Source organism: Macaca mulatta, chromosome 13, assembly GCF_049350105.2.
Source record: "Macaca mulatta isolate MMU2019108-1 chromosome 13, T2T-MMU8v2.0, whole genome shotgun sequence".
In the NCBI taxonomy this organism is placed as follows: Eukaryota; Metazoa; Chordata; class Mammalia; order Primates; family Cercopithecidae; genus Macaca; species Macaca mulatta.
In genome coordinates this window covers 77746938-77772594 of record NC_133418.1, presented here as the reverse complement: position 1 = coordinate 77772594, position 25657 = coordinate 77746938, and the positions used below count along the sequence as shown (strand labels likewise).

The 25657-nt window shown below is 54.2% G+C and overlaps 2 protein-coding genes across 7 annotated transcripts in view; one reads left to right on the top strand and one right to left on the bottom strand.

Moving 5' to 3' along the window:
- Positions 1-8556, top strand: part of TTC7A (tetratricopeptide repeat domain 7A) — a 153846-nt gene extending 145290 nt beyond the window's left edge. For all 6 annotated transcript variants that reach the window (XM_077959626.1, XM_077959629.1, XM_077959628.1 and 3 more), the window contains one exon: positions 8125-8556. In XM_077959626.1, the coding sequence (XP_077815752.1) occupies positions 8125-8346 (222 nt within the window). In that variant the 3' untranslated portion in view covers positions 8347-8556. The remainder of the gene's footprint in view (positions 1-8124) is intronic.
- A 14381-nt stretch (positions 8557-22937) lies between these two features.
- Positions 22938-25657, bottom strand: part of STPG4 (sperm-tail PG-rich repeat containing 4) — a 64207-nt gene continuing 61487 nt past the window's right edge. Inside the window, exon 8 of the mRNA XM_077958643.1 lies at positions 22938-23076. Coding sequence (XP_077814769.1) covers positions 22960-23076 — 117 coding nt within the window. The 3' untranslated portion in view covers positions 22938-22959. The remainder of the gene's footprint in view (positions 23077-25657) is intronic.

The window sequence follows — 25657 nt, the reverse complement described above, 5'->3', positions numbered from 1 at the left end:
AATGTATATGTCCGGCTTTTAGGCAAATAGGGGGAAGGCAGAGAGCTTTTCTTGTCTCTGCTTCTTCTCAGTTGCCTTCAGCTCAATACAGTCCTTATGCCCAAGTGACATATTTTGGGGTGGCGTGTTCTGCTACCCTTCAGCAGCCCCTGAAGAAGGTCCTAGCCCTAGCCACAGAGCCACCAACTCTCCCTGCCCTCAGCTTGGCTAAGGAGAGTGTGGACACTTTTGTGCAGTTTGTCTGCACTGCAAGAGACAACTTGACACCCGCAGGCATGAGTGGGCAGGCAAGGTGTCTGGGTGGCACTCTGCCCTCTTCTCCCAGGGGCAGACTCTGGAGAGGAGGAGTTTCCTGGTCCCTCCCGTACCCCAGCCCCTCCCCTCCTCATGCTTTCTTCTTGGTGAGGGAGTTCCAGGCTCTCCAGAACCTCTCCCTGTCAGGCACCCCTGCAGGAGTGGGGAGATGGCTCTGCCTGAGCTTTGGCTCTAGTAATGTAATTCCTGGGATGCAGTTTCTAAAGCATTCCTGGCATGTGACCCAGCTTCTTCTCTCTCCAAATGCCCCTGGAGAGACAGGAAGACAGCGTTGTTATCTGCAGTCCTCTTGATGACAGAGTGACGATGAATGATTTTCCTTAATTGGTTCCCTCTTGCTGCCAGTGTATAGCAGGCCACCTCATTCTTTAAGTGGGTTTGCGGGATCAAGAGCGTGGGGATGGCCTCAGAGCCTCTCATCTCTCACCCCAGGCTGTGGCATGAGGGGGCACATCTTAAGTCCCCAGAAGCCCCCTACCACTACCCCTGGTACCTCCCAAGGGGGGACCTGAGTCACTGAGGTCCAGAGCTCTGCCTATCCAAGCCCTGAGGCTCTGGGCTGGGCCTTTTTAGGTGCTCTGGGACTCCATCAAGAAGGCTCTGGTCTCTAAGGCCAAAAGGATGAACTGTGGCCGCACAGAGCTTCATCCGTCACTCCCTCCCGCTGCTGGCTGGCCCCTCCCCCATCATGGAGGGTTGGACCAGACACGAGAGGTGACAAACCTAAGACAACCCGCCCTGCGTTATGGGGGCGCCTGAGGGTTACTTTCCTCGCCAGGTGTCTCAGTCCATTTTGTGTTGCTGTAACAGAATACCTGAGACTGGGTAATTTATTATTATTTTATTTTGTTTCTATTTTTTGTAGAGACAAGGTCTCACTATGTTGCCCAAGTTAGTCTTGAACTCCTGGGCTCAAGGAATCCTCCCACCTCAACCTCCAAAAGTTCTGGGATTATAGGCATGAGCCACCATGCGTGGCCTTTTTAAAAATATATTTTTTAATAGTAATTTACAATAAGCAGAAACTTATTTGCTCACAATTCCGGAGGCTGAGAAGTTGAAGATCGAGGGCCACATCTGGTGAGGGCCTTCTTGCTGCCTCATCCCATGGCAGAAGGTGGAGGGGCAAGAGAGTGTGAGAGAAGGGGAAGCTGAACTCATCCTTTTGTCAGGAACCCGCTCCCGAGATAACAGCATCAGTCCATTCAGGAGGGCAAAGCCCGCCAGACCTCATCACTTCTGGAAGGTCTCACACTTCAATTCTGCTGATTGAGGCTTCAGTTTCTAACACATGAATTTTGGGGGACACATTTAAACCATAGCACTTGGTCAGTTTTTTCTCCTGTCAAATTGGGGTGATAATTTAGACTCTCTTGTGACTTCAAGGAGTAGTTTTAGAGCTCAGGTGAACTGAAAGCTGTGAAAAGATAAGTCAACATTGGGCATTTTTATCACTATATTCACATAGATGACTTGGTGGCATGTGGCCGTGGCCTGAGCCCCCCCTTGGCTGGTTTCTGTGGGACCATACTTACTGTGGGATGAGGGTCTTTGGCCCAGATTTCCTTGTGATGCCAGCAGGGTGCTGAGAAGACAGGGAGGGAGTGCCTGGCAGGGACAGGGACCTCCAAGCTGCCTTTGAGGTTCTCCTAGGGTTGGTTGGCTGGGATGATTTTTAAAATGAGTATCAGAGCTGGCTCTGGAGGAGGCACCTGCAGGTTGGAGCAGGGCCTTCAAGTTCATCTGACCTGGACCTGAGTCCCACTTTGCCTTCACTCACTGACCAAGTTCCATAGCCTCTCAGAACTTCAGTATTCTCATCTGTAAAATGAGCCTTGCTATACCAAGCACCTAGGGAATTTAGAATTAGGCACCTTTAGAGTTAGGTTAAATAATTCTGTAAGTTAATGGTCCAGTCATTAGAGTTATTTTTACATTTTTCACTTTGAAGCATAGCTGCCAGGCCATGTTCAGATGCTGTTGGTTCTTGGTGGGGAGCGGAAACCTGGTGCCAAGCCCCAGAGACTCATTGCAATAAAGCCACCCCATCCCCACTGAGTCCACAGGGGAGTCTGGCCAAGGTGACAGACCCTAGCTGCCCCGTGGATAGGACAAGAGTGCACACAGTGCAAGGCCCAGGCTGACCTTAGCTACAGGGAGGGCAGCCTGCTTTGTGGGGAAGAATGAGTTGAGGGACGAGGGAGAGACCTTGGGTAATCTGCACCCGTTGGGGCGGAGGTTCTGCCGTGGCAGGCTCAGGGAAGGCCCTGGCCTACCGTCATGCCAGTTCAGCATCTGGTTCAGCATCTGTTTTCTGAGTTGAAGGAGGAAGGATGTTCTGAGCAGCTGAGGAGTGACACTCAGTGCCTAGCATTTTGGAGGCGCCCTGACACTGGGTGGGGCTCAGTGCATAAACAGCAGGGTCCCGGGTTCCTGGGGACAGTGGCCTCTGCCGCCTATGCCCCATGTCTCAGGGTCCAAGACGCACCACCAGCTCTAGGCTTCTTTCTCCAAGTTCATTTCCTGAGCTGTGGCAGGCGGCTTAGAGGTGTCTAGGCCATGAAAGGACATGGAATCTTGCTTCTTCTGGGCAGGGAAGTTCAATAGGAGCATCTTGGCTGTGTGACCTCTGATGAGGTGATTTTATTGTGAGTGCTCTCTTCACCCCTCACCACTAGTGCCTGAGGTCACACTACCTGATGGGAAAGTGGAAGAGATGAAAGTAAAGGGTTCTGCAGGCCCACGGTGTAGGGGGTGCGAGGGTGTGTCTCCCAGCCCCTGCTCAATGGGGATCAGAGGCCCCTCCATACCCACCTTATCCCTGGGCTGGCACAACCCCCCACACACACCCTGAGCCCTGGATCAGGACTTTGGGAAAACCTTAAGCTGATGTAGGCTCCTGAAGTCCATCACCAACCCTGATGAAGAGCCTGTCATAGATTCAGATCTGAATGATACTTGAGCACTGCTGGCTTCATTAAGCTCCAGAATCCATTTTTTCAGAAAGAGTTAGAAAGACTCACCCTACATGGAAAGAGAAGGTGACGTGGTCCTTTTTCCCTGTCCAGCAGCCCCTTCCCCAAACTGACCTTCACTGTGCCTTAGGCTGTACCTCCTGCCCAGAGAGGGGAGCTTCTGTGACTGGGCCCCTTCTCACTCCCCATCACGGGGACTCACTTCTAGAACCAGGGATCCAGAGGCCTAGCCACAGCCTCTTGACTGACCTGGAGGACTGGGCCAGGCAGTGCTCCAGGATGGGCAAAGGCCCTTATAGACCTAGAACCTGATACCAGCCCAGGAAGGGGAGGAGAAAAGGCCCAGCCCCTGCCCAGAGGAGATGGCTGACAAGGAAGTCAATTTCCTGGTGGCTTGTCAGGCTCCAGAGTCCCCCAGGGTGTGACCCATCTGGCCTCTGGCCGCTGGCCCCTGCCCCTCTGAAAACAGACAACCCTTAGCCCCAGCTGAAGAGGCCTGCTGGTGTTCTTCAACATCTCACTTGTAAAGGACCCAAAAGAGAAAGGGACGGGCACCCCCTACCCCAGGAGACCCCACCTAGGTTGGGCTCCACGTGAGTCTGGGCTCTTCTCAGCAGGAGCCTCTTCCTTTGAGGCCCAGGGGGCTCTGGGGTGAACACATCCCACCCCAGCACTGGGTGGAGCTGGAAGGGTTTGCCCCCCTTCCCACATCAGGGAAGTGGGACCCTGTGGCTTTGGAGCTGCCCTGGCTCCAGGAAGGCGGTGGTGATGGGAGTGGGAGGTTCTCAGCCTGGAGAGGTGCCTCCCTCCTTCCCGTTCCAGGTCTGGTTGGACAGGTTGAGGCTGACACACCTGAGAGAACCCGGAACGCCAGAGAGCCCGGAGCTGGGCTGGAATGCGGGCCTCCCTGGAAGGGTGTGTCCATGTTCCAGGGTGGCGAGAGGGAGGGCCCTTCCTGTACAGCAGGCTCCTCCCAGCAGCCCTGGTGTCCCCAAAGGCAGGCTCCAGGGACCAGAAGGCTCCTGCAGCTTCCAGCTGATTCCTGGCTTCCCAGCTGGAAAGGCTGTTACAGAATCCCAGGAATGTGCCTTGAGCTCAGAGAGAAAATTCCCAAAATAACTTCTATAAATACTTGAGGGCAGGGGTGGGGAGGGAGGGCTCAGCCTGGCCCACAGCTGGCCTAGCGCCAAGGCTGCTTCCCAGGGCAGGCCCCCCTCAAAAGAAGAAGAGGCATGCGCACCCCTAGACCTCTGTACTGCTCCGCCCTTGGAGGGCATCATCAGGCACTGAACTTACGGGGTGGGATGGTGTGCAGTGGATTCTGAAAAGGCAAGGCCCTTTCCCTCATCCACTCCCAGGCCACAGCCCCTGGCCACACACTGCCTCTGCAAAGGACCTGGGTCCCACAGGGAGGCTCCCCGCTGAGTGTGAGCCCAGACCAGCGAGACCCTGGGCCCCTTAGGTTCTGCGCCTTCGTGGCCGTAAGAGGCAAGGCTTGCCAAGCTCCACGTGGGCAGCATCCCTGGTCGGAGGCCCACATCTGTAAGTGTGGGGTGCCTCTGAGTTCCCTGGCTCTGTGTTTGGGCTACATCCTGAGCTCTGAGCCCTGTTGAGCTGCTGTCCTTTGGGGAATAACAAAGCAGGCAGGAGGCTGGGGCTCTATCCCTCTCAGCCTCGGGAGGGGCAGGACAGGGATCGCATCCATGAGCTCCACAGTAACTAAGCATGACGTGGAGGCGGTTGTGTGGTCAGGAGGAACTCCGTCCTCAGGGAAGGCTTCCTGGGAGAGCAGGGTCTCGAGCACTTGAGATGTGGCCACACATCCCCACTCCCTGAGATCAGGAAGGGAGAGAAGGAGGAGGGTCCTGAGGTGGGAATTTCTGGGGACTTCCCCCAGAGCCCTGCACCTCCCTGGAACCATGTTTGTGGCTATAACCAGCCCAAAGCGCCCCCTTGGAGTTATGGTGTCTGATCACCATAAACAACTTTCAAATCCCTGTGGGCTGCCAGCACAGCTGTGGCATCTCCCAAGGGAAGGTCAAAACTGGGAGCCTCTCAGCAGATCTGATCTCCTCTCTCAGCGTGGGGCACCCCCTCACCAGGATGGGGGATGGGGGATTCACTTGGGACATTTGGATGCAATTGAGATGCCAGTTCTTGTTGCCACCATCTCTCTGGAGGCCTGTTCTCTGGGAGGGTCGGGGTGCCAGGAGGATTGTCTGCAGGCCCTAGATGCAGCGCTGGGCTCAGGGCAGAGTCGGTGAGACCTCGCATCTTCCTGGGGCTGTCTTGCCCAGTTGTCAGGCAGCAAACAGCGCTGAGTTGCTACCAAACATGAACTGGGCTGGTGTCAGGGGCAGGTGGCAGAAGATCCTGTTACAGGCCCTGGGCCTCTGGGCCCCAGCCTGACCCCAGCCCGGTGTCTCCTTTCAGGCTCTAAGGTCAACACCCCAGGGTGGGGGGACATGAGCCAACCCACCCTAGCCTACAGTCCTCCCCCACAGAGAGCCATGCCCTCTCCCAGCTTCTAGAGAGATCAGCCATCCACCTGCTCCCCGCCCAGAAGGACCCTCTGCTCATCTTGGAGGTGCTGCTGTTTGCTGTCTGCCCCTGCGGTGATTTTTCCAATTCATCATTGCAGACTCCTCACAAGAGCCCCACGAGGAGGGACAGTTCATTGCTTGGTTTACAGATGAGGAAACCACAACTCAGAGAAAGCTGGCCATTTGTCCACGGTCACAGCGCTTGTCAGTGGCAGAGCTGGGATTCCAACCTGGCCAGGGCTTCCGGCCACCAAGCCCTGGGCTTTAAACTCTCTACAGACACACAGAGGAAGTTACTGCAAACCTCCCAAACTGAGAATAAAATACACACACACACACCAGCCTGCAGACACATCTGGCCCCTTCCCAGACACCCACATACTTCTTGATATCAGGGGTTTTCAAACTTGTTTTTAGCAGTTGAGCCCTTTTTTCAAACAAAATCCCATGTGGAAGCTTAATACAGAAAACTTAACGTGTGGAAGCCACTCCGGGCCTGCCCCTCCCTGAGAGGCCTTGCCGGCCTTTCCCTTCTGTCCTGTGTTGCTCCCTCCTGGGCAGAACTCACAGGGCTCAAACCCTTCATTTTTGGTGCTCAATTTTGTGTCTGGCAGCCGTCGGCTGGCCTTCCTTCCCTCCTCCCTGTGGGCTCTGTTCCATTGTGAGCTGCTGGGGTCTGGCCCTTGGGCCGTGTGGGCAGAACAGCTAGGCCTCGTGCCCTGCTGGCCAGCCTGGCCACTACCCTTGGTCCCAGGCAGCCCTGAGTCAGCACCACTCCCATCTGGCGAGAGCGGAAGACCCTGCCTGAGGCTCCACCCCGCCCGCAGCCACCCTGTCCTCCCCTGGCCTCTGCACGCCTCATCCATGTGTGTGGTTCCTTGGTACAGCGTTGCCCGGGGCTAACAGAGGCTCTGTGAGGACAGCCTCTTCCTCCCCCGCCCCCTGGCCACAAGATCTCCAGCCAGCACCTATGGAGAGGGAGAGGCTTTTCCTAGGGCTTCCTGAGCGCCATCTTTCACTCCCGCCGAATTGGTTGTGTTCCAAGCTCTCTGAGGACTTGATGAAACCAGGCATGCGCATCTTCCCCAGCACGTCTCCATAGCAACAGAGGGCCTAACTCTGGGGTGCTCGCTGAGGAGGAAAATGTTCCAGCTAAAAATGTACATGGCCATCAGTGGGCGGGCACTGGAGAGGGGGCTCCAGGCACATAGAACGCAGCTCCCCACCCCGACTGCGGCCCCCGCCTGTCCAGGAAGTCAGTGGTGGGTTTTACCTCCCGTCTTTTAACAAGAGAAGGGTCCCCCCGAGGGACCATCTCATGCCACCCTCAGGGCTGAAACAGGGATCAGTGGGACGGCGCAGAGCAGCCTTTCTGCTGAAAGGGGGCCCTGCCCCTCTGCCTCTGCTCACTACCCTGTCCTCGCTACCCACTTCCCAGCGTGGGTAAAAGAGGATATAGAGGGGACGGGGTGCCAGTTTCACTTCCCAGCCTCTTATGACAATTCCTGTTAGTTCCTCTATCTCTTTGGTAACAGGGTTGTTTGAGCCAAACAGCAGGGCCAAGCTTCCCTGCGCCTGACCCAGACCCCCAGGGCCTTTCATCTTTCAGCCAATCCAGCCTGTTCACCCAGCGCCCCATTCACCCAGCACCCTGTCCCCTGCCATCTGACTCTCCTCCTGTGACCCTTTCCTGAGGAGCCACCGCACACGCACACATGCTTGAGCTTTTCCTCCCCGGTGACAGTGATGAAGCCTCGTAATGCGTCCTCCTCAGTCTTTCTGCATCCCTGGGGTGAAGGGCAGCTCCGGGCCGCAGGAAGGACTGAGAGGCATGGTCCCACTGAGTGAGAACACACTCCTGCCAGACACTTCTCAGAGCTTTACACCTCCTGACTCCTTTCAGCCTCACCCCGCCCTCCAGAGAGATGCTGTGATTTTCCCATTTACAGATGAGGAAACTGAGGGCCAGAGAGCTGGGATTTGCCCAGGATCCCCCAAACAAGGTGACACAGCCAGGTCTGGTGACTTGAAAGCCAATTCCTCGGGACCGGCAGGAACAGAGCTCCTGCAGTGGGTTTCCCAGGAGGCTGGGGTTAAAGCACGGGTTGGGCAGGGACAGGTAGGATTTACATGGGGAAAGGCACAGTCACTTGACAGTGCCCAAGCCAGAGACGCAGGAGCCTCTCGAGCTGATGGCTGCTGCCACCCGTGCACCTGTACTTGGCCCAGTTGCCAAGATGCCTGTGCCATGCCAAGACCCCTACTCACCCTGCCCTGTGCTTGGTCCACAGGGTCTGATGCTGAGTCGGCTTGGCCACAAGAGCCTGGCCCAGAAGGTGCTTCGAGATGCCGTGGAGAGGCAGAGCACGTGCCACGAGGCGTGGCAGGGCCTGGGCGAGGTGCTGCAGGCCCAGGGCCAGAACGAGGCCGCCGTCGACTGCTTCCTCACTGCCCTGGAGCTGGAGGCCAGCAGCCCTGTGCTGCCCTTCTCCATCATCCCCAGAGAGCTGTGACGACACTGCAGCCACAGGGAGGGAGGGCCGGCCAGAGGGAGAGGCAGCGGTCAGTGTGGGGTGACAGTGGCATCAGGTGTGGGGCCTCAGGGAAATCCATCTTTAGTGAACGCCTCCGCAGCTGCAGCCCTCGTTCTCCTGGCTCGGCCAAGAGGGTCTTCCTGGATTTCTTTGTTGGTGCCTTGGGAAACAGTCTGACTTGAACCCTAAGTGCCTTTTTGCAGAGTTTTGTGGTGACCAGACTTGCACCCCAAGAGCTGGGCAGGGGGGAGCCTCACAATTGTCCTTCACCCTCACCCATGCCTCTGGTTGGGGGTCTGGGGATCTCACTCCCCACTCTCAGCACAGCACAGACTTCTGGATCCCTCTCAGGTCTTGCCCAGGGCAGTCACGACGTGAAGAAACTGGGCAAGTGGGAAGACGATGGGATTTCTGGGTTCCCTTCCCAGACTTGGAGTTAGCAGATGATGCCCACGTTGCCCCTCTTTGCCCCCTGAGGCCAGCTGGGCCCCACTGTGCTCTTTCCCTCTGCTACCAAGTGCCTTCGGGGCCTCTGGGGTCTAGCCAGGGGGTACTGAGCACTGGCCCTTACGCTTCCATTTCCACCCACCCCATCTCCCTGGAAATGTGTTCCAGCCCAAGCAGCCTCCCTCGGCTTTAGATCCTGTGGTTGCTAGATCCAGTCCTTTCTAATACCCTGAGTCAACACATTACTCCTGCAGGTCTTACGCTACAATGCAGGTCCCTCGAGGGCCAATAACATGGAGGTGGGCAATTTCTAGGACTGTCCCCAGTACATCTCACCACCCACAGCCCTTTTTTGCCTTGATTTGAGCCTCACCCTAGCCTTTTGGGTTGCCCTGCCTGAGGCAGACCTGAGGAGGGGACAGAGCCCAGCCTTTCTCCTGTGACTGAGCAGGCCTCTGTGTCCATGACACCTTTTTCCGGGCCTGGGGGCTATGGGTGTATGTCCTCCCTGCTGGCTCCCCTGGCCCCTGCTGCGTGACGCTCTTGGAACTCTTCCCCAAGGAGTCAGTCCCCCAGGCTTATCAGGGAATCCTTTTGTATCTGCACTTTGGGTTTTAGTTTCAAAGCTCCATCAGGTACAGCTTACATTTCAGGATGTGTAGAAAGCTCAGGTGAGGGCTGCCCTGGTTTGTCATAGCTCCACCTTCCTCGGAGGGAGAGGGCTGTTGGAGACCCCCCATCCATGGCACACTAGCTCAGCACTGCATGTCCCGAGATGATTCCCAAGACAGCTGGTGCCTCCTGGCTTTCCTGCGGCAGGCCAAGGGGCACCCCAGAGGACGCTGGATCCTTCATGGTTGAAGGATCTCTATGTATGTGTGTATATAAATATAGTTTTTATATATATATATATATAAAAAATAGAGATCTATTTTTTTCTGGAATTATGTTAGAAAAGTAAAGAAAAAGCAAATGCTGTTGATTTATCTCAGGGTGCCCAAAGAGTTGTAGTCAATTTTTGGTACTAGGAAAGGCACCCAATGCATTTCCTGACTTAAGCAGTTCCTTGTTGGAAGCAGCGGAGGGCCAAGCCAAGTTGCTGACAGTGACTTTACAGGTTAAATAAAGAGACCCTCGGAGGGGAAGCAGGCTTGTCTGAAGCAGCATGTTTATTCACTGGGCATGTCGCTCCCGCACCAGCCTTGAGCCAGGCCCTGGAGAGGAGGGGCTGTTGCAGGAGGAGGGAGGCCAGAGAAGTCATCGAAGCCAAGACCTGGGCCCAGCTGAGGAGGGATGTGGGGAAGGAAGGACAAGACGGAGGACCCTCTGGGAAAATGTGGGTTTGAGCTGGTGAGAATGTTGCCAGTTGAGGCTGGGCTAAAGCCTGGAGGGGGTAGGAGGAAGCAAGAGGGGTCCAGGCAGGGCTGATCCTGGCCTTTGACTTGTCCAGGGGGCCACCCCGGAAGCCCCTGCTGCCTCTGGGCATTGCTGGGAGAGGCCAAGGCAGTACTCGTATCTGAACAGAGAGCCCCTCAGGTATTGCTGATGGGCCACCTTCAGCTGCAGGGAAGAAGACTAGGAGAGGAGGCATGGGAGAGACCTGGGCCTTGTTCAGATTGGCCACCTCTGCTGAGAAGTCCATACCAGTACACCCCTAATAAGTTATGCCACATACCAATGTACTGTGGATGTTATAACCTGCATCAACATAATTCTAAACAATGCTGCTCATTTACACAGAAGCTCTGTTTCTTCATGTACTCCAGGGAACCACCATGGCACCCCCAAGGCTGCAGCCACCTCCTTTTGAAGACAGCTGTCCTGAAGCTTCCCCTTAAACCCAGGGCTGTTCTCGGCCATCTGGACTCCTCTCTTGCCACTCCTCCCTGTGGCCTGGCCTCCCCCAATGCCCACCCTCCACGCCACGCTCAGCCAGACATTGCTGTCCCCATAAGGAAGGGCTTTGCTTGCAGCCTTTGGGTGCCCAGCTTCTCTTGCTGTGGCCTTATTTTAAGGTAACACATTTACAGACTTGAGTGATTGAACACTTGGTATCAAATTACTTGTCATGTACCCTAACCCCCAGCTCATGGCCTCCTTGGGCGAGAAGTACAGGCCACCTTAGGTGGCAGGGGGTGTCTGCCAGCCTGGGGGAAGAGGCTTAGAAACTCATCCTGCAGGGAGGGGAATAGAGGGAATGTGGAAGGAGGGAAGGCTCTGCCATCCTCTTCTGATGGGAACAGGGTTTCCCAAGCTGACCTTAAATTGGTCGAATGTTGGAGAGTCACGCAGCGGTGGAGACCTGCTGAGGGCCGCAGGCACTGCCTTACCCCAGTTGCCCATCTGCAGACCCTGTGCTTGCACAGGAACCCTCACTGGAGAGAGAGGCACCTGGCTCCTGTGTCTAAACCCATCATGCTGGGACCAGGGTTAGAGTCTGGGGACAGACCTCAGACTGCCTGTCACCCCCTCGGACTTCCACCCACGTGCCACTTTCCAGGACACAGCTCCCACTTGTGTACTTTCATATTAATAGTGCTTCCTGCAGGCACAAATATGAATGGCATTTCAGCCGCCACCACCCAGACTCCTTTCTGGTACCAAAGTGCTCATTGTTGCATCCTATCCCCCACCCAGCACTCAGATGTCGTCACTGTGCAAATATTTCTTGGGCTTGGGAAGCCTCTGACTAAGCAAACCTCCCCATCCGCCTAGACTTTGATGATGACCCACGGGCAGGGAACCTCATGCCTAAGTGACCTGTGAAACCGACCCATGAGGTACTGATCCAAAGGGTCCTGAGAGGTCAGGGAGGTCCTGATTTGAAAAGATCACGCCATCCCCTGCCAGAAACTGAATTTTCATCAAGCTCTTTCAGTTGCAAAGAACAGAGACACCCTGAAGGTAACTCAAGAGACAAAAGGGAGCTCGCTGGAACCCTAGGGCAGGAACTGCAGTGCCCAGGCCTGGGGCCAAAGCAGCCACACACCGTGAAGGAGGCAGCAGGGTGACACTGCAGTCACCAGTCTGAGCTTCAAGGGGCAGCTCTACCACTACAAGCTGTGTGGCCTTCAGCAAGTTTCTTCATCTCTCTATAGCCGTTCCTTCATCTGTACAATAAGAATGGTGGAATAGTGCCTGCTCTGTGGATTACGATTAAGTGATCTTAGAATAGTGCCTGGCCCATAGTAATCAATACACGCGAGCAATTATCATCATCTCTGCCTTTGCCTGCTCCGCCCTGCTCTCCCCGCTACTGACAGTTCACGGAGAGGTGCTGCTCCCCTAGAACTATATTCAGCACTGCCCTAGCCCTCCAGCCCCACCCCTGACTGACCACCTGCAGCACTGTGACCACTCCCCTCCTAATGGCTGAATCTTGAACGAGAGGATCTAATTAGTCCCACTCATTTTTCCATGGGTCAGTAGGCAGCCCGTAGACTGATTTTCCCTGGATAGGCGCCTTCTCTTGATCCAATCGGCTATGACCAGGAGGCATGGGCCTCAGGACACATACAGCTGCTTTTGCAGCTGGAGTGCTAAGTGGGCAATGCCCTGGGCCCTTCCGGTCCCCTGTGTCAGCCCATCACGCCATGCCGTGTCCTTTCTGGGAACGGGTACAATGCAGGTACCTCTAGAGAGGGCAGACAACAGAACACACCCGCTTAAACACCCTCCTTTCTCCTTTGCATCATCATCACCTGAGGGTCCATCCATGGAGGGGCTCCTGTCCTGGTTGTGGTCTTGGAATGAAGATGACAATGGGAATACTGACGTGCCTCCTGCACTGTACTGTTAATACGATGCTTCACTTATCAGTGAACTCTCTCCCAGTCACTCCTTTGATTGGGAACCTCTCCAATCAACAACCTTGGGAGGTGGGTTTTGTTCCCAAGAAAGGTGAAGAGATCACGGGGCCTCCACTCTCAGTGACTTGGCACAGGGCGGGGCCTGGGAGCGCAAGGCCTTGCCCTCGGAAGACACTGCGTAGTGCCGGCTCACCCATTCTGGGCAGAGGCAGGAGTCTCCCCGAATCGCCGCAGCAGCAGGACCCTCTGGATCCATGGAAACTCGCATGACCAGGAGTCCTCTACAGGAGTGCCCAGGGGAGGAAGATACATGGGTCGAGGGGCCTCTTGGGTGCCCAGAACCCCCACTTGCCAGCCTCGCCCCACCACCAGCTTCGCCCCACTGGCTGCAGAGGAATGCCAGTGCTCTGTGATGCCTGCCACCCCAGCTCCTCTGCAGCAAGAGTAGAGGCCCCTTAAGCAGCGGTCACAAGAGGCCGGACATTGCCCCAGATAGAGTGTTCAGAAGATGCCCGAAAGCATGGGCAGCCACGGGAACTGCGTTGGGTCGTGGGACTCCACAATCCTGACCACTCACTGATGGCATCGTGGCTGGGTTCCAGAGCCAGTGTGTTCCCCATGGGCTGGCCCACAGCTCAGAGATGCCGACACACCAATGTAGTGGTCCCCAACACAGGTGGGGGCTGTCATTGTTCTCTTGTTCTTGTTCCCGCTCACCCTCAGTCTCTCACTCTCTTAACTGTCTCTGGAATTTGGCAAGAAGTCCTTGTGGACTTCTTTAAAAACATGTATCATTGTTTCTTGAACCATTTGATAACAGGTTGCATAAATGGTGCCCCGTTCCCCTTAATACTTAAGTATGTGTTTACCAAGAACAAAGGTCATCCCTGTATCTAACCACAGCGGAGTTAACAAATAGGACATTCAACACTGCCGCTGTGCTCTTATCTAATCCACCGCCCCATTTCAGGTTAGGCACTAGTTTTCCTTAGAGTATTCTTCTCCAGCCCAGGATCACACCCTCCACTTTACAGCCAGCTCCTTCGCTCCTCTAATCTGGAAGAGCTCCTCCTCTCCCTTTGCCTTTTGTGATGCTGGCATTGCTGAAGGCTGTAGCGGCCTGGCCTCTGCAGGTAGGCAGAGGGAAGCAGGAGGCGGGGCGGGGGTGGCCAGGGGGAGCAGAGGCTAGAAAGCAGCCGAAGCCAAGGGGCTGAGAGAATGGAGAACCGTTGATTGGTAGAAGCTGGAAGATAAAAGCAAAACTGAAGGGCAGGTGAATCTCTGTGCAGGCAGAGCTTTGGAAACAAAAGAAATGGCCACCTACTTGCAAGGCGCATGGAGATGATGGAAGCACTGGAGCTCCATTCCGTCCTGAATGAGCTTTCCAACACCTGCAGCCTAACTGCAGGCAAGAGTCCCACCTGCCTCCTGTCCTTACACCGTGGCCCCCATGAAGACTTGAGGGACCCTGAGTGTGTGTGTGTTCCTGGCAGCCCTGCACATCCCCAGAGAGAGGCTCACTCTGCTTCCCTGCACCATCAGACAAGCAGAAGCAGGACATGTTCCAGAACTTCACCCATTGCTTTTGTCTGTGGCACCCACGCCCACTCAGAGAGCACATGTGCCAAGCTGGGGATGGCGCAAGCATGGAAGACTTCCTGAAGAGCAGCAGCTCTGACCCCTGAGGTGGGGCCCATCCCCACATAAAGGTCAGGAGCACAGACGGTCTCCCCCAGGGTGCACACAGCTGGGCAGTCTCCCGCCACCCTGACTGATCTCTCATTTCAGCCTGGGCCCAGAAGGAAGAGGCCACTGCAAGCTTCCTCTCTCCTGTCTGGGCCCGGCCTGAGCCATCTCAGGAGCCCTCAGCTCACTCCCCAGCCCCCACGCAAGGCCCAGGGCTCAGTGGCTACGGTGGTGGCATCCTGCCCAGCACACACTCTGCACCCCTGAGAACACCCATGCCAAGGGTATGGGGCCCTTACACAGCCTGGCCTGGTGCAATCTGGGCTGAGGCCACAGAGGCCCCTGTCCTGGGGAAGGTAGGGGAAGCTGGGTGCTCTCCCCCATGCAGAGAACTTTCTGAGCTGGGAGCCCCACCCTCCTAAGTGCTTGTCTTCTTTCCTTTCTCCTCTTCCTTCTTTTCTTTCCTTTTTCTTTCCTTCTCTTTCTCTCTTTTTCTTTCTTTCTTTCTTTCTTTCTTTTCTTCCTTCCTTCCTTCTTTCTTTTCTTTCCTTCTTTTTTCTTTTCTCTATCTCTCTCTCTTTTTCTTTCTTTTTTTTTTTTTTTTTGAGACAGAGCCCAGGCTGGAGTGCAGTGGCGCGATCTCGGCTCACTGCAACCTCCACCTCCCAGGTTCAAGTGATTCTCCTGCCTCCGACTCCCGAGTAGCTGGGAGCCACCAGCCACCATGCCTGGCTAATTTTTTATATTTTTAGTAGAGACAGGGTTTCGCTGTATTGACCAGGCTGGTCTTGAACTCCTGACCTCAAGTGACCCGCCCACCTCGGCCTCCCAAAGTGCTGAGATTACAGGCATGAGCCATCACGCCCAGCCTCTCCTCTTTTCTTTTCCGGTCCATCAGGCCTCCTGTGGCCTCAAAGAGCCATGCCTCCCATGCCCACCCCACACCCTGCAAAATGCCTTTCCAGAATGCCCACGGAGACTCACTCCTTGTTTGTGCCTTGTCCTTTAAGATCCTTCCCACGCCTTCTAGAAGTCCCGTGCCAACTGCCTCCCACCTTACAGGGCCCTTGTGCTTTGGCAGAACACCCAGGCTAGACAGTCCTGTGGGTTCTGCTTCTTGAGTCGGACCCCCACATTCCACATACCCGGGCTCAGCCACACCTGTGGGTGCCCCCATGAATGGAACACCAAGTTGGGTCCAGGGAGGTGCCCCTGCGGCTGGAAGGCTTGCGGTACAAATGTGGAGTGAGGCCGCCATGTCCCCACCCACAGGCTAACCTTGGCCTTCTCTCTCTGGGCAGATGGACTTGCCCAAGCCATGCACCATCCCAGCTCTGTGCCCTGGTGGTGACTTTGCACAGGCACAGCCCTCCTGAGTCTGTTGTGGCTGCTCAAAGCCCTGTAATTGGTCCCAAAGCCGTTACATTTTCTTAATGAAGTTACACATATGTTTAATCCTATTCTATAAATTAAATTACTTTAGAAATATGTATCTTTACATTAGGATCTTCTGGGACACACGGGCCATTGAACACAATTTTCAGAACCTTCATATTCATGTCTATGAAGGTATTTCAGATAAAGCACTTTACAAATCCTTGAATAATGTGGCCACCAGAGATTTTATCTGGAGCCATAAATACCATTTGTAAAACATTAGGAGAGTTCTTCCCATCTCTGAGCCCATTCTCCATAATGCAACTTTTAACTAGATTGCTTTTTAAGTGATCTACAGAGAGCTTGTTGATAACATCTAACACGAGCAACCATAAAATCAAAACTCTGGGGATGATTTCTAAATCAGTTCTAAATTTCTTTACTACTTTTTTTAAAAAAAATTATTTCATCAGATGATTTCCATCAGCATCCAACACCAGCAATGACTGAGGTTATTCAGGCCAAGAGATCTTCCCTAAATTGTATTTTGTGACTCAAAATAATCCAAGGAGGCTCCCCACACTTCAAGGTGACTTTCTACAAGGCTTCTATTTCCTGATAGATCATTGTGAGGGGGGACGCCCTCACTTTATCTTGGAGCACATATAGTATTCATTGAGCATATACTATATGCTGGTGTGTTAAGCACTGGGAAACTTACCAATGCCCCAGTAGGTCCCAACTCGATGATCAGGGAACCTACAATCCATCACTGGCCTCAGGCAAGTCTGTGAGCTGGAGCACTTAGGCACCAACCAGCCTGGGAAGACACGAAGGATGCTTGGAGGGAGCACACGAAGGGCCAGGGATGCAGGTGAGTATTTCAGGCAAAGGGTACCTCGATCCCCAGCCCAGAGAAAGGTTAGAAAGGTGGTGTGGTAGGCTGAAATGTCCCCCAAAAAGTGTCCATGTTCTAATCCCCAGAACCTGTTAACTATGTTACCTTACAGGGTAAAAGGGATTTGAAAATGTGATTGAATTAAGAATCTTGAGATGAGGCCGGGCGCGGTGGCTCATGCCTGTAATCCCAGCACTTTGGAAGGCCGAGGTGGGCGGATCACTTGAGGTCAGGCGTTCAAGACCAGCCTGGCCAACATGGTGAAACCCCGTCTCTACTAAAAATACAAAAAATCAGCTGGGCGTGGTGGTGCCCACCTGTAATCCCAGCTATTCAGGAAGCTGAGGCAGGAGAATCACTTGAACCTGGGAGGCAGAGGTTGCAGTGAGCCGAGATCACGCCACTGCACTCCAGCCTGGGTGACAAGAGCGAGACTCCATCTCCTAAATAAACAAATAAGAATCTTGAGATGAAGAGGTTATCCTGGATTATCCAGTGGGCCCAATATAAGTACAACAGTCCTTATGTAAGGCAGGCAGGAGAGTCAGAGTCAACAGGAGGAGATGTGATGATGGAAACCAGAGTGGAGTGATCGGAGGAAGGACTGCGAGGAGAGAAACGCAAGTGATCTGTAGAAGCAGAAGAAGACAAGGAAGCCAACTCTCAGAGCTTCCAGAAGGAACTAGCCCTGTCAAAACCCTCGCTTTGGCCAAATAAGAATGATTTTGGATTTCTGACCTCTAGACCTGTAAGGTAATAAAATTGTGTTGTTTTGAGCAACAAAGTCTGTGGTCATTTGTTACAGCAGTCACAAGAAATTCATACAGAGAGTTGAGTGAATGAGCTACCCCAGCACAGATGGGCACAAGGGCTCAGGGAGGCTTTTGTGAACCTGCACTTTGGGGTATTCTGCAGTCCAGCTCCCACGCGCACAGCCCAGGAGGGGCTGAGGATTAGAAGCCTGAATAGGCGTGATCCTGCTTGGTATATTTCCAAGTGTCTACTCTGATGCTGTTGAATTGGGAAAGCTCTAGCAACTTCCCTCCTTCTTGATGGTCCTCAGCGACCAAGCAGGGCCTTGGAGCCCTGGAACTTCAGAGCAGGGATGAGGGGCCAGTGGCCAGCCTTCATCAAGCCCTGCACTCCACCTGTGACTGGCACGGCTCCCAGCACATTGCCTTGCTGTCCCCCACTGCCTTCTCCCAGGCTGCTAGGCTGCAGTGGGGTGAGGTGAATAGAATGCTTGTCAGTGCCTGCCTCTGCCCCAACCCAGCCCACTCTGGTGACCAAAGATGCAGTGTCATAGCCTGAGCTACCTTCCTGCAGTCACCCTGTCTGCCTACAGTTTTCAGGAACTAAAGCACACTCCCACCAAAGCAGTCACGGCGCTACCTTGCTCCCATGCTAGTTAGACCCCTTGGAGCCCCTACAACTGTCTAGAAGGATGGCACCTTTTTCTGGGCTCAAATATGGGCAAGAGTGTTGTTAACAAGACAATGAGGGGCATGTGCTGGGAGGCCTCCCCCTACACGTCCACCCCCAGGAGCCCCTTCTCTTGCCACTCCGTCCTTCCTCCTCCGGTCACCCATCTCCTGCTCCTTCCTTACTCACGCCCCCACCACCTCTCAGCCTCCCATGGTTCCAGCCGTGGCCCCTCCTGCTCTCCAGAGTTGCCTTTTCTCTGAGGAGGCTGCAAATAAGCCCAGCCAGGGTCTGGGGCTTGGGCACTGGCCCCCAAAGCTCACCCAGCCCTGCTAAGAGGGTGGGATGGGCAGGCCATGAGGCCCTGAATCTAGAGCCCAACCCCTTCCCTTTGAGTGTGGCAGTTCTACGTGCCTACAGCCCTGCACTTGGCCAAAACCAAGGGGTCTGTAGGGACCCCAGCCAAGAATCAGGCCAGCAAAAGTGCATGGGTTCAGGCCCTTCCTTGTCCTTCTCCCCAGAACAACTGTGGCTTGGTCATGGTCAGGCATTAGCTTTCCCCAGAAAATCACATAGGAGTGCAGCATGGCCAGCACCCCAGGGATCAGGAGGCTGAGATCAGCAGAGGAGAAGGAGGAAGGTCAGGGACAAGGAACCCTATCTGGGCAAAGCCCAGAGCAGGAAGAAACATCTGCTGGGGGAAACAGAGGCAGCCCAGACAGATGGCCCTGCAGAATCTTCTCCATTGGTTTTACCTCCAGGGGAAGTCTCTGCAGGCCCCCACCCCCTTCCTGCAAGCTTGTGTAAATGCTCTCCCCTTACGATTCCGACAGGGTACTCATACTCTCCTGGGATGCCAGGGAGCTGCCCTCCACCCCAATTACACACACCTCACATGGGCCCCCACAGCCATGCCTGCAGCAAAGGTCTGGGCCCTTCTGACCACAGCTCGTGGCCCAGGCGCAGACCCCTGACCCAAGGTGGCCAACTGGATTCTCTCTCCTAGGAATTGGAGACTTAAACCAAAGAGGTGCCTGTTCTATTCTTTTAGAATGTTGACTCAGAAAATGATATGAGGTTGCCACATTCGATCCTCTACACATAAAGAGGCAGTGAAAGCCAGCCTCCAAAGGGAGAAAAAAGCAGCCCAAGAGAGGCAGAGGGGAGGCCATGAGGCCTGAGAGAGGTGAGGAGAGACCATGAGGCCTGAGAGAGGTGAGGGGAGACCATGAGGCCTGAGAGAGGCAGAGGGGAGACCATGAGGCCTGAGAGAGGTGAGGGGAGGCCATGAGGCCTGAGAGAGGCAGAGGGGAGACCATGAGGCCTGAGAGAGGTGAGGGGAGACCATGAGGCCTGAGAGAGAGGTGGAGGGGAGACCATGAGGCCTGAGAGAGGCAGAGGGGAGACCATGAGGCCTGAGAGAGGTGAGGGGAGACCATGAGGCCTGAGAGAGAGGTGGAGGGGAGACCATGAGGCCTGAGAGAGGCAGAGGGGAGACCATGAGGCCTGAGAGAGGTGAGGGGAGACCATGAGGCCTGAGAGAGAGGTGGAGGGGAGACCATGAGGCCTGAGAGAGGTAAGGGGAGAACATGAGGCCTGAGAGAGAGGTGGAGGGGAGACCATGAGGCCTGAGAGAGGCAGAGGGGAGGCCATGAGGCCTGAGAGAGAGGCAGAGGGGAGGCCATGAGGCCTGAGAGAGGTGAGGGGAGACCATGAGGCCTAAGAGAGGTGAGAGGAGAACATGAGGCCTGAAAGAGAGGTAAGGGGAGAACATGAGGCCTGAGAGAGAGGAGGAGGGGAGACCATGAGGCCTGAGAGAGGAGGAGGGGAGACCATGAGGCCTGAGAGAGGTGGAGGGGAGACCATGAGGCCTGAGAGAGGTAGAGGGGAGACCATGAGGCCTGAGAGAGAGGCGAAGGGGAGACCATGAGGCCTGAGAGAGGCAGAGGGGAGGCCATGAGGCCTGAGAGAGGTACAGGGGAGACCATGAGGCCTGAGAGAGGCAGAGGGGAGACTATGAGGCCTGAGAGAGAGGCAGAGGGGAGGCCATGAGGCCTGAGAGAGGTGAGGGGAGACCATGAGGCCTAAGAGAGGTGAGGGGAGAACATGAGGCCTGAAAGAGAGGTAAGGGGAGAACATGAGGCCTGAGAGAGGAGGAGGGGAGACCATGAGGCCTGAGAGAGAGGCGGAGGGGAGACCATGAGGCCTGAGAGAGGCAGAGGGGAGGCCATGAGGCCTGAGAGAAAGGCAGAGGGGAGGCCATGAGGCCTGAGAGAGAGGCGAAGGGGAGACCATGAGGCCTGAGAGAGGCAGAGGGGAGGCCATGAGGCCTGAGAGAGGTAGAGGGGAGACCATAGGCCTGAGAGAGAGGCGGAGGGGAGGCCATGAGGCCTGAGAGAGGTGGAGGGGAGACCATGAGGCCTGAGAGAGAGGTGGAGGGCAGACCATGAGGCCTGAGAGGGTGAGTGAGAGCAAGAACACACACACACACACACACACACAGAGAGAGAGAGAGAGAGAGAGACCTGAGAGAGGCAGAGGGGAGACCATGAGGCCTGAGATATCAGAGGGAGACCATGAGGCCTGAGAGAGGTGGAGGAGGGACCATGAGGCCTGAGAAACATGGAGGGCAGATCATGAGGCCTGAGAGAGGCGGAGGAGGGACCATGAGGCCTGAGAAACATGGAGGGCAGATCATGAGGCCTGAGAGAGGCGGAGGGGAGACCACGAGGCCTGAGAGAGAGGAGGGTAGACCATGAGCCCTGAGAGAGGAGGGGAGACCATGAGGCCTGAAAGGGTGAGAAAGTGAGAGCAAGAACACACACACACACACAGAGACAGAAAGGGGGGTGGGTGGCCTGAGAGAGGTAGAGGGGAGACCATGAGGCCTGAGAGACAGGAGGGAGACCATGAGGCCTGAGAGAGTGAGAGCAAGACACACACACACACACACACACACACACACACACACACACACAGAGAGTGAGAGAGAGATAAAGAGAGAGAGAGAAAGATGGCTCTTGCCAGACCCTGGTTTACACTTTTGTCGATGAGATGCCTCTAAGTCCTTACAATCTGACCCCCTTCTTCCCCTTGCTAGTTTGAGGGGTTTCTCTAACCTTTCCATCACTGAGCCTTGGCTAAGACACACACAGCCATCTCCCGCCTCTATCTCATTCTAGAACGGCATCTGAGTGCCAGATGCTGCCTGAGATGCTGCTTCGTAGAGAAAACACCCTCCATCAGAATGACCAGCCATTACTTTCTGATCATGCAGGGGACTTTAGCCCACTTGGAGAATAAAATTGGAAACTATCTTCCCTGCAGCCATCTCCTCATCAAAGTGGGACAAGAGACACTATCCTGAGACATCAGTCTGATCTTCCAAGTGTCTGTTTTCTGCTCCAAAGGAATGTAATGCAGGGCGTTTATTCCACAAATGTGAACACACTCCAGGAGATGATGGCCTCCCTTTTCGCCCCTCAACAACCATTTTACAAGGGTCTCTAAGTCTAGGGCTTTGCTGCAGCCAAGAAGAGACATTCCCTTTGGTTGGAGCCCAATTCAGAAGGCAGTTGTGGAAGGCGGGTAATGTGTGTGTGGGAGGAACAGAGGGATTCTCAGGGGAACCAAAGCAGGGATCTAGAGAAGCCAGCATCATAGCAGTTAATGGGGAGGGGCTGGGCTATTGACTAAACTATAACAAAATGTAAGCATTGTATTAGCTCCTCACTGTATTAGCTTTTTAAAAAGACCCTTGCAATTATTTATTAACCACTCTGGAATCTCCCTAGCCTTTGCTGAGACACCACTGTCATGCATAGGAGCCGACTGGCTAGAGCCCCTTGGGCAGAAAGCATGTGGTCCCAGCCTCCTGAGGACCCTCCTCCCCTCCCACACCCTCACTTGCACCCTCCACTGTCATTGGTCCAGGCTGCCTCCGTTCCCCTCCTGCAAATGTTTATTCCTGCCCTGAGCCTTTGCCCAGATAGGCTTCCTCGCTCCTCACTCTTTCCTCTCCTGATCACAGCCTCCTGATCCCTGGGGTGCCAGCCAATCTATCCTCCGCCGTGCGGGCCACCCCTCACCTCCCAGGCTCAGGCCACACTGCCTTCTCCTTCCTCTGAATGCTTGCGGCCTTCCTTGTCACAATGGCTCCTCTGTGCACCTGGTGCAATGATTTGGCAGCGTCCTGAAACTACAGCTCGTCTTCCTGTTGGAATTGCCATCCGCATGAGGGCAGCCCCTGAGCTTCAAACACAGGGCAACTGGCAGGAAAGTCTTGGCACGACGTGTACGGCCCTCCCCCAACCGGCACTACCCCACGCTCCATTTCCGGCACAACCCTCCCCGAACTCAGTCACATGCCTCATTCATCTTTGTTTCAAGACTCCACTCTCCAACCCCAGCTCAGCACCTTGCACATAGCAGATACTCAAAATGTTGTTGACTTGAAAACACAAATATTCATCAGGTGGAATCAATATTGTTCTTTTCAGGGGGTTCGAAGAGAGAAAGAACCAGCTTTTGGGATGCTGGGACGCTCAGCTTGGCCTCTGTTTAATACTGAACACCCACGGAAGTCTTCAAGGGGCCATGAGGCCTTATAACCGTGACGCAGTTGAGTTCCAGCTAGAGAGAACACGGCCACACAGAGCAGAGACCAGACATCTCAGGGCCTGTCCGAGAGCAGCTCGGGGCACAGTTTGTCCGAATCTGCTCTTTGGTAATAAGCACAGTGAACATATAATTTATCGCTCAGACCAGGACACTTTTGAGAGAGAACTGGTAATTATGCTGGGACTATCCCAGATAAGCAAGCAGGACGGTCACCTCAAGCAATCAATCATGTTCTGTGGCCAAACCCCTCCAAGGAAAAGACAAAATACAGTTTTCTAAACATAAGAACGTGCTAAACCTCAAAGTAGAGCTTGGTGCCAAGATTGCTTTATTTTAAAAGCCAATTGTGTTGTTGAAGAAAAGGCTATGTTCTCGGCCCATTTTGGCTATGGTCGGAGACTGCTTAGGGAATTGTCTTAAAGTTGTATATGCTCCCGGGCCTGGGGTTTTCTGAAAACAGAGCAGAAAACAGGGACTGATGAGACAGTGAAACCAAAACCCTGAGGCTCCTGTGCCTGGCTGCTGGCTTGGATGTGGTGGACAAATTCCCCAAGGATGAAGACCAGAGCCACACCAGCCTGGGCTGAAACCTGGCAGACCCTCTAATTGGAACATGTCCTTGGAGCAGAGGCTGCTCCTGTTAGGGGCTCACCATGAGGCTGGAGGGGGGCTGAGAGGCCAGGCCAAGCCAGGGGCCACCTAGAACCTGCTGGGAGAGGTGGGGTCACATGCCACCTGCACCTCAAGGCACACCTTCTCCCAAAGAGCACTTGGCCCAGGCAACTCCTATCCCAAAGAATGCCATCATCCTTCCCCCGGTGACCTCGGCCTGGCAAGAAGTGAGTGAAGAGAATGAGTTCTGAACCTGGTTAGTCTAACTCAAAAGCCCAAACTGCCTCTCAAACTCGGGTTGTGTCTTAGTTATTGACCCAGAGTTATTAAAGTAAGGTACTTCTCAACCAGGGTCCACGGACCCCAGGGTCAGAAGTATTCTCAAGGGATCCACAAGTTCTAATTTTTGAAAGTCATGATTTTGGTTTTATAAAATGCTTGAACAAATATTATTATTATTATTTATTCATTATTATTATTTTTTTGAGAGAGTCTCGCTCTCACCAGGCTGGAGTATAGTGGGCGTGATCTCAGCTTACTACAATCTCTGCCTCCCAGTTTCAAGCTATTCTCCTGCCTCAGCCTCCCGAGTAGCTGGGATTACAGGTGCCACCACCACCACACCCAGCTAATCTTTTTTGTATTTTTAGTAGAGACGGGGTTTCACCACGTTGTCCAGGTTGGTCTCAGTCTCCTCACCTTGTGATCCACCCACCTCCGCCTCCCAAAGTGTTGGGATTACAGGCATGAGCGACCGCACCCAGCCGGGTTTTTTTGTTTGTTTGTTTGTTTGTTTGTTTGTTTGTTTCAGATAGGGTCTCACTCTGTCACCCAGTCTGCAGTGCAGTGGCACAATCTCAGCTCACTGCAACCTCCACCTCCTGGGCTTAAGCAATTCTCATGCCTCAGCCTCCCGAGCAGCTGGGATTACAGGGGTGTACCACCACACCTGGCCCTATTTTGCCAATTATTTAAACAAAGCTTCTCTTCTGTAGTGATAAAATACAAATAAATGCCATTTTCACAGACTAAGACTTCAATTTCTTTTTTTTTTTTTTTTTTTTTTTTTGAGACAGAGTCTCGCTCAGTTGCCCAGGTTGGAGTGCAGTGGAACAATCTCAGCTCACTGCAAGCTCCGCCTCCCGGGTTCACGCCATTCTCCTGCCTCAGCCTCCCAAGTAGCTGGGACTACAGGCGCCCGCCACCACGCCCAGCTAATTTTTTGCATTTTTAGTAGAGACGGGGTTTCACCGCGTTAGCCAGGATGGTCTCAATCTCCTGATCTCGTGATCTGCCCACCTCGGCCTCCCAAAGTGCTGGGATTACAGGCATGAGCCACCGCGCCTGGCCTAAGACTTCAATTTCTTAGGTCGATGTCTCCCATGCTGGGGGCACATGCACATATTCTTGAAGGCATTTGAGACACCAGTGTAATGATTAAGATCAAGGGTTTTAGAGCCCAACAAGCCTGAGTTCCAGTCCTAGTCCCACCACCAATGGCTCAGTGGGACCCTGGGCATGGGCTTCCCACACCTTGCCCATCAAACGGCATAGAGTACCTGCCTCTAAGGGGCTATGAGGCTCACTGGCGCCTCTCTAAGACAAAGAGACTTGGACAGGCCAGCAGTTAGCTACCACCACTATTATTCTCTACTATTACCACCTACTTATCATTTCTACCCTGCCCTGCAGTTTCTTATCTCTTCAGGAGACAGTGAGAGTGGAGCAGAGCAGTCAGTCCAGAGCACATGAGATCAGCTGCCTGCAGAAACCGCTTTAAATGACAGGATGTTTCCCTTGCCAAAAGCAGAGGAGCAGCCTGGAAATCTAATCAAGTCCTGGCCAAACGTCAAAGGAAGCTGAAGCCTTTATTAGTGCTATTAATGAGGGTGCAACGTGCACGTGGAGTCCTGGGAGGCCAGGGCAGAGAACAGAAGGTTCAGGGGGCCTGCACCCCCACAAGGCCACCTCTTGGGAGGCTGTTGGTTGGGGTTCAGCCACCTTGAGAACATCAAGCTCAGTTCCCCTCCCCTGATTTCACTGCCACCAACAACCTTCTGGTTGTCTTCAGCTTCCATGAAAATTTTCTATAAGGGAGAGACTCCACCAATCAGTGCTCTAGTCACCAGGCCTGTATGGTGAATGCTTAGAAGTTAACACCACCTCTTCTGGCTTCTTGCTCAGTTGCCTGGGAGTTTGGTTAGCATGACTCAGTGTTCCTGAGAATGCCCGATCCCGTGGGCTCTGACAAACATGTTTCTGGATCATGGTGATGCCACTAAGGTGTGTGGATCCCCCAGCCTCCTGCTGTCGGTCTGTCTACAATTTCACTGGCAGGGCCTCCCCATTATCAATCTAGATAAAGGCTGTGCTACCTTACTCTGCTGCCCAGCAGCTCTGGGGCAGAGATTCTGAAGGC